The 8,105-nt window shown below is 33.9% G+C and overlaps 1 protein-coding gene across 1 annotated transcript; it reads left to right on the top strand.

The window, feature by feature from the left end:
• Window positions 1-933: 933 nt before the first annotated feature.
• On the top strand, window positions 934-3,584 carry LOC109148263 (CTD nuclear envelope phosphatase 1-like). The gene is made up of 6 exons (XM_019296145.1): window positions 934-1,418; window positions 1,615-1,743; window positions 1,846-1,966; window positions 2,039-2,120; window positions 2,652-2,805; window positions 3,126-3,584. The coding sequence occupies exons 1-6, from the start codon at window positions 1,131-1,133 to the stop codon at window positions 3,264-3,266; spliced, it is 915 nt and encodes a 304-aa protein (XP_019151690.1). The 5' UTR covers window positions 934-1,130; the 3' UTR covers window positions 3,267-3,584.
• The last annotated feature ends 4,521 nt before the right edge of the window (window positions 3,585-8,105 follow it).

Here is an 8,105-nt window from a genome sequence, read left to right on the forward strand (position 1 = left end):
CCGTCATTAATCAAACATGGTCCATATCTAAATTTAATAAATTCTCAATGTTTATAATGAAATCAATCCACCACACCATTAATTACAAATTTTCAGTAAAATTTATCATCTACTAAACATGAACTCCCATTTTCTTAAAGTTTGATGATGATGAAGAATATGGCTAATGGCTCTCATTTTGGCAGATCCGATGCGAATCCTTTTAACTTTGTTGCTTTTTGTCGGAAGAATGTGGGTGCTCTTTTCTTTGTTAGGCATAATTGCCAAATCTTTTTATTTTTATTTTTATTTTAAAACCAAAATCAATTTAAATTCACCTCTAATTTAAACCCCCCCCCCCCCCAAAAAAAAAAAAAAAAAAAAAAACTCCCAAAGTTTAGCTCAATGATTAAATGTTTAATGGTTATCTTAAAAGTATTGTTCCAATTTAAGGGTGGGGATGTAGTACAAGTACGACTGAGAAATAATGACTAATGGGATAACTTCAATTAAATTGGTCGAACGATTAATTTATTAATCACAAATATTCAAATTTGATTCCAAAAGTAAGTGACCTTAATATGAATAAGCTATATTGGTTTGGTTCTTTGCCAACTAGTGTTACAAGGCTTGACTTACCTAATGCATAGGTTCAATACTGATTATTGCAAATTTTTCTCGTCACTCAAAGAAAAATCTATTCTTAATTTATTTTCTCATATATAAAGTTGAGAAATTTAATGTATTAAAGAAAAAAAAAATAGTAGGCCCAATGCATCCAACTGCGTGAAGCCCACTCGCTTCCTGTACAGCGTGGGCCACGACCACCTCGCTCCCTTACTATGACCGGACTTCGTCGAAGTACCACCTTGACCACAACTCCCACGACGGACTCTTTTCTATTTTTTATTTTTTATTTTTGTCATTATTATTACAATTATTATTTATTATTTATGTTTCATGTTTATAATCATCATACTATATTGTTCTCAGACCAATGATCAAAGATTATTGGGAGGGAAAGCATAGAAATTATGGAAAAATAAAATTCCAATTTCGTTTGCGATTAATAATCCAAATAACTGTGTCACTCGCCACTGCACACACGCTAACTGCGTACGCACCAGAGGCGGAGCACTCCGGCGACTTTCATGGCGGAGCTCACGCAGGCATCCGAAGTTTACGCCCCGAAGACGCTGCAAGTGTGGCGGACGCTCCTCAACTGGCTCGCCTTCTTCTTCCAGATCTTCGTTCAGATCATCAGAGGCACGCCGTCTTTGACTCAGCTCTTCTCCTCCCTCTCCCCTCCCTCTCCGCAATTCAAGCCTCTCCCGGTCGTCGAGCTCCCGGAGTCTCACGAGCCTGCGGAGGCGCCGCCGCCCTCCGCCGCGCAAATCGGCGCTGGAAGCGTCGACGAGCTTCGTCTGCCTAGACTCACGGTATAGTCCCCTTCTGCGCGCTTTATTATAAATATATATGCTTCTGTAGTGTCCAGTTTTGTTGGAGAATTTATTCATTGATCTCATTTTTGTTGAGAAAAAAACATGAAAACAGAAGAATTGTAGTGAAAACAGATTTAGCAGTGGTACTAGGAATGTTTTTTAAGGTGAGGATTAAGGTGAGTGCTGGGCGCAGGTTGTTCTGGACTTGGATGAAACTTTGGTTTGTGCTTATGAGACATCGAGCTTGCCTCCTGTAATACGCACTCAGGCAACTGAGGCTGGGCTGGATTGGTTTGAGCTAGAGTGCATATCTTCAGAGAAGGTGAAAACCAGTTCCTAAATCCTAAATTACATTATTATTATTATTGGCAAGAGATTTTCTGGTACAACTGTTTAATATGTTGTTTTTTTTGTGGGAATTAAGGAATGTGATGGCAAACCTAAGATCAACTATGTGACTGTGTTTGAACGGCCCGGGCTTCGCCAATTTCTGAAACAACTTAGCGAGTTTGCTGACCTTGTGTTGTTTACTGCAGGGCTTGAAGGTACCTTTCTTTTGATCGAGCTAAATACTTCGTCTACATATAGTTTCAGCTATGGTTATTGTGTTTCTGCAGGCTATGCGAGGCCCCTTGTTGACAAAATCGATACTGAAAATCGATTCATTCTTAGACTATACAGGCCTTCTACAACCAGGACGTAAGTATAGCTGTTGTATATATCTCGATTTAATTCTATATCGTTTCCGTTTAGCAATTTCTGCAGTTAGGAAAGTCTTGGTTTACTTCCCTTCATTTTGTACCTTATAACTAGAAGAAATTAATGAATAAATATAACTTGAAACTAAACAGGCACATTCTACGGTTCATTGCAGGTCTGCTTTCTAACTAGCTAGGAATCCTTTGTTTAGCAGAACAATGAGTGATGTAGAGCACCGAACTTTTCTGTCAGTCATCTCGAATTTCAATCATGCTAGGAATTTTGTGCCTTCAATGTAGAGTTTCTAAGATTATCGACATTATATAACACCCCCAATTCCTGATATAAAGTGGAGTCTTTTGTTTATAACTTATAAGACTTTAGTAGTCCATAGAAATCATCCTTCCTGGCCTTTTCATACCCACTTTTGCTTTTGCTGATTTTTTTTTCTGTGTTTTTATTTGAGTGGTGTTGTTATATCGTTAACACTGATGGTTGATAGTCTCTGACGCTATGCCTGCCATATCACAGGGAATACCGAGAACACGTGAAGGATCTGTGTAGCATATCGAAGGATTTATGCAGAATTGTTATTGTTGATAACAACCCTTTTAGTTTCTTGCTGCAACCACTAAATGGGATTCCTTGCATTCCATTCTCTCCCGGGCAACCGCATGACCATCAGGTATGTCAGAAACAAAAACGAAAAAGTTAGTCAGGCTGATGACTTGGTAACCACAAGGTTACAAGTTCGACTCCCAGCTAGAGTGGCCTATTAGTCTTCTTGGTCTGAGCCCGTGGTTTACCTCCTTGTGGTTCTTTTCTGGCTAGAGTTATAAGGTGAGATTTACCTAGTCCACACTCTCGGGTAGTGGCTGCAGGTTTCCCTCGTCACCAAAAAAAAAAAAAAAAGAACACTAACGAAAACCACGAATCTTCTTCAAAATACTTGGTTATTCTTATTCCCCTCGAGGGCTCTGATAAGTTGTTCTTGCTTATTTCCAGCTCCTGGAAGTCATACTTCCTCTTCTGAACCACCTCTCTCAACAGAAGGATGTCAGACTGGCACTCTACGAAAAATTTCATATGCCTGAATGGTTTAAGAAACAAGGAATCCCAGCTTCTGGGTTGATGAATGCAGGATGAGATTATGCATCCTAAGGTTTTGAGTAGCAGACATCTTGGATTGATTGATGAATGCAGGTCTGTCTGGTCTGTGGCACAATTGTGATTGTCACTCAGATTCTTGTATAACTATGTCTATAGTTTTATTTTCTTCCAATGTCATTGGGCTTTCTTGTATGTCCACTACTATTGTAAAAAAAAAAAAAAAAAAAAAACATCCTTATATAGGCAATAATCACTTCCACAAATTGTTTTCCTCCTTCATGGATAATGCTAAGTGGTCTTCTGTTGCAATATAGAAACCAGGAGACATTTGAATATCATGGTTCACTTGGTGTTTTTTCTTGTATAGTTAAACTCAGAAATTCTTGTTGTCTGTTACGTTCGCCACTTTGAATCATTTGTAAAACCCAAATCTAAGATCAAACTAACATTGTGTCATTAATTGTTGACAGTTCATTGTCCTATTCAGTTCGTGTATTGAATGTACACTACAAAATAATATATTTTCAGTACTTAAATAATTTACTTTCTCTTAATACAATGTATCATTTTAAATATACTAAAAGTACATTATTTGATAGTATGATCCATACAATTATGTGGACTATGGTCCACACAATAATGATCGTGTGCAATGGCAATGCCTAAGCATTTATACATACAATGTTTATAAAAAAGGAAAACTATTAACCTTAAACAAACAACAAATTTAAGGACATATAAGAAGACCCAAAACTATATGGTTGGACCGAATGTAATGACTTATGAGGCTGGATTTGATCTGGCAAATGCCAAATAAACCCTGTGCTGGACCAAACACAGCCTAAGTCAATGGCGTGTTTGGATCAAACCTAAACAAACAAATAAATAACAGAACAAAAAATTGGGTTCGTTCATGAAAGCTCCGACACAATGATGATTACTTATGGAAAAAAAAACAATTGCTTAGAAGCAAGCCATGTTCAAAAAAGCTTCCATGAGGTAAAAGGGGAAAAACACAATGATCCAAGGAATTAAATGTTTTTAGACTTGTATATCTATGATCTGTCATGCCCCCAAAACTATTCATTTTCTTCTTCTGCCATTCTATCTGGCTTGTACTTCAATGTTTTTTATTCTTTAATTTACGAAAAAGTCTATGACCACAATTCGAAAGTTTGTTTTGAGCAAAGCAATCTTGTGACTTTAGCTAACAAAAAATCACAATGAGATAAATTAATTTAGGTTGTCCAATCGCTCAAATCAAGAAATCATTAAACAGCTTCTATAAAAATAGAATTTAAAATTTTGTGATTATCAAGATAACTATTCGGTACCACCTCATGGATTGCTGAATGTTTTTTTATTCTTGCACACAACATCATGCATGCGTTTTATGGCCTTCACAGCCTTTCAGGTTTGACAAGATTTAGCAGTTGACAATTAGGGATGTCAAATGGGCCAACCCGTTGGGTTTTGGACTAGCCCTACAGGGTTGGTGGACTTGTTGGCTTGGGCTAAAATGGTTTTTTATTTTTTCTTTTTGAGTTGGGTTGGCCCTAACCCTAAACAACGGGTTGTTGGTTAATCCAACGGGCTAAATCACTAAACAAATTTTTTATTACAAATAGAGTAGGTTCATAACTATATATATATATATATATATATATATATATATATACACTACACGCACTATATATATATATATATACACACACTACACACACACAATATATATATATATATATATATATATATATATATATATATATATATATATATATATATACACACTACACACAGTGTGTGTTTATATATATATATATAGTGTGTTTATATATACTACACACGCAGTGTGTGTGTACTGTGTGCGTAGTATATATATATATATATATATATATATATATAGTGTGTGTGTGTGTGTACAGTGTGTGTGTATATATATATAGTGCGTGTGTAGTGTGTGTGTGTATATATATAGAGTGTGTACAGTGTGTGTGTATATATATATAGTGCGTGTGTAGTGTGTGTGTGTGTATATATATATATATATATATATATATATATATATATATATAGTGTGTGTGTGTGTGTATATATATATATATATATAGTGTGTGTGTGTGTGTGTGTACAGTGTGTATATATATATATATATAGTGTGTGTAGTATATATATTGTGTGTACAGTGTGTGTGTGTATATATAGTGTGTGTGTGGTATATATATTGTGTGTACAGTGTGTATATATATATATATAGTGTGTGTGTGTAGTATATATATATATAGTGTGTGTGTGTGTACAGTTTGTGTGTAGTGTACATATAATGTGTGTAGTGTATAAAAGTACATTATTTCATATATATACTATCAAATAATGTACCTTCAATATACAAATAATGTACAATTAATATATTAAAAATGTACCTTATATTCATGGTACACACAAGTTGTATAGACTATGCTCCATCCAATAATCATTGAATATTACACGGGCCAGCTCAACAATCCATGAGTTGGCCCAACTCAATCCAATAACCCAATAGGGCCAACCCAATGAGCTTACTTTCTTATTGGGTTGATCTTTCTGGATTTTAGCCCTGCAATTTTTAGGGCTTAATGGGCTAGCCCATTGGTTCAGGGCTAAATTGACATCCCTATTGACAATATTTTAAAGTCCGAAAACATCTGGAAATGAAAGAGATCATTGTACGAAAGAAACTAATAATAATATATATATATATATATATATATATATATATATATATATATATATATATATATATATATATATATATAGAGAGAGAGAGAGAGGGGCGGGTTCAGGTGCGGCTATTTCTTACGGTGCGGCAACACTAATAGTTCAACAAATATGCACCATCAACGTTAGGAAAATACACCACACAAAACAGAGTAAACAGAGTCTTGCATCACCAAACACACACCATTAGGTGTGAGTAAAAACACCATACACTGTTCGGAAATACACCATTGGGGGTGGTGAGTTATATGGTGTATTTTTTTGAGTCTGTTGTGTATTTTGTGATGTTTTATTACATTTCATTGTGGTGTGTTTTTATTACACTGTTGGTGCATATTGTTAACACTGTTGGTATATTCTGGAATTTGACCGCACCGCCGCACGGTAAGACCCCGCCGCATATGAGCGCTCTTTTATATATATATATATATATATATATATATATATATATATGTTTCGGACTAAAAATTTAAATTAATAATCAAATTAGATGTCCATAGATTATATGTTACATGCTTATCACCTTGCATAATATTATCATATTCACAATTAAAATAATTAATTTCTTATTTGATCATGATATAAAGGGGGTTGTTAATAACTTATTATTATTATTATTATTATTATTATTATTATTAGTGGTCAGAGAGTTGACATACTTACGTAAGATTAAGAAAATGAGTGGTTGAGGAAACAAGTGTTAGAACAGCAATAAAGAAAATCTTTATAACTACTTTTATGTCACTCCATGCATTTTATATTTTTATTCCATCTTTGTCAAAAGAGGACAGCTTCTAGTTGTTGTTCCTTTTTTTTTTTTTTTTTTTTTTTTTTTTTTTAATAATAATAATAATAATAATAATAATAATATATACTTAATGCGTTTTCATTTGAAAGAGATAAGAAAAAAGAAAAAAAAAAAAAAACTATGAGGATAAAGACATAAAGTGAACAATAATTATTTCACAAAACCCCACCAAACTGCTCCAGCCACCAACTCAAGACCAGCAGTAGACTCACACACAAGTGACACAACTAGTTAAGAAAGGACTTGATGAGTCCGCATGGATAGCTCAATTAGTCACAAAAATGAATTTTAAAAATAATGATTTGAAATTGAGTCTTATCAATGGAAGTGTGGGAATAATTATATTTCTTAAAGTGAAGGGACTTCTTGTGCGCAGTAAGCAAATGTCTAGCCTCTGTGCTCAGTTGAATTACCATGCATGATTTGCATCCTCCTGTTCTGTCGACCGAGCGTGAGGGGTTTTTAAAATTGAGAATTCAACCTTTGGAACAGGAAAGAACTTGCTGAGAAAATTTGTTTTAAGAAAATAACTTGATGAGAAAATTTGTTTTAAGAAAATAATAATAATCTTTTTGAATGTTACTGAATCTATTATAATGTAGTATCTGTTCATAACTATTTTTTCAATCTAATGAAGCATAAAGAGCCAATAACGCATCCACTAAGGTGCTTGGCAATTAGAAATTAATTTGATAAATCAGTTAATTAAATTAATTTCGATTTGAATTTGTAATTTTTAAAATTTTGATTATTGGTTACTTTGATTTGAAAATTATGATTTTATTAAATTAATAAAAAATTCACCCAAAAAAATCTAATAATATTATATACATAATTCATTCCATTTTGTTCAAAAATCTTCTTCTTTTCCAAGAGGGGAGAACCCTACAGCCCCATCCTATATGTCTAAGCACTTGAAGCATCCAACCAGCATTGGTCCATTATACCATTTGGCGGTCAAACAAACATTAGTGTCCCCCAAACACTAGTCTGCCCCAGATTAGTAAACAGACCCACAAATTTGTTACCCTCTTTCAAGATATAAGATAAGAAATTTTGAGAGCCCCTTAGCCACATAAATATGGTGTTAAATTGATGGATAATTCAATAATTTTAATATTGATATCTCTTTATTTCTAAATTTGCGAAATGTGAAATTCTTTTTCTTTTACAAATTACTCCCAGACCAGTGAATATAAAATTTGATTCGTGGGTGTATGAGTAATTCGTAAAAGAAAGAAGAATTTACGGAATTATCCCTTAATTTAACACTAATTTGACGAAATAATAAATGAAGAACTAAATTGAGT

This window comes from Ipomoea nil, unplaced genomic scaffold, assembly GCF_001879475.1.
Source record: "Ipomoea nil cultivar Tokyo-kokei standard unplaced genomic scaffold, Asagao_1.1 scaffold2036, whole genome shotgun sequence".
In the NCBI taxonomy this organism is placed as follows: Eukaryota; Viridiplantae; Streptophyta; class Magnoliopsida; order Solanales; family Convolvulaceae; genus Ipomoea; species Ipomoea nil.

Excerpts from the sequence above, each read along its gene's own strand:
- LOC109148263 (XM_019296145.1), top strand. The coding sequence starts at position 1,131 with ATGGCGGAGCTCACGCAGGCATCCGAAGTTTACGCCCCGAAGACGCTG. Across the intron at positions 1,744-1,845 it reads AGTGCATATCTTCAGAGAAG|GAATGTGATGGCAAACCTAA; the intron begins GTGAAAACCAGT and ends GTGGGAATTAAG. Across the intron at positions 1,967-2,038 it reads GTTTACTGCAGGGCTTGAAG|GCTATGCGAGGCCCCTTGTT; the intron begins GTACCTTTCTTT and ends GTGTTTCTGCAG.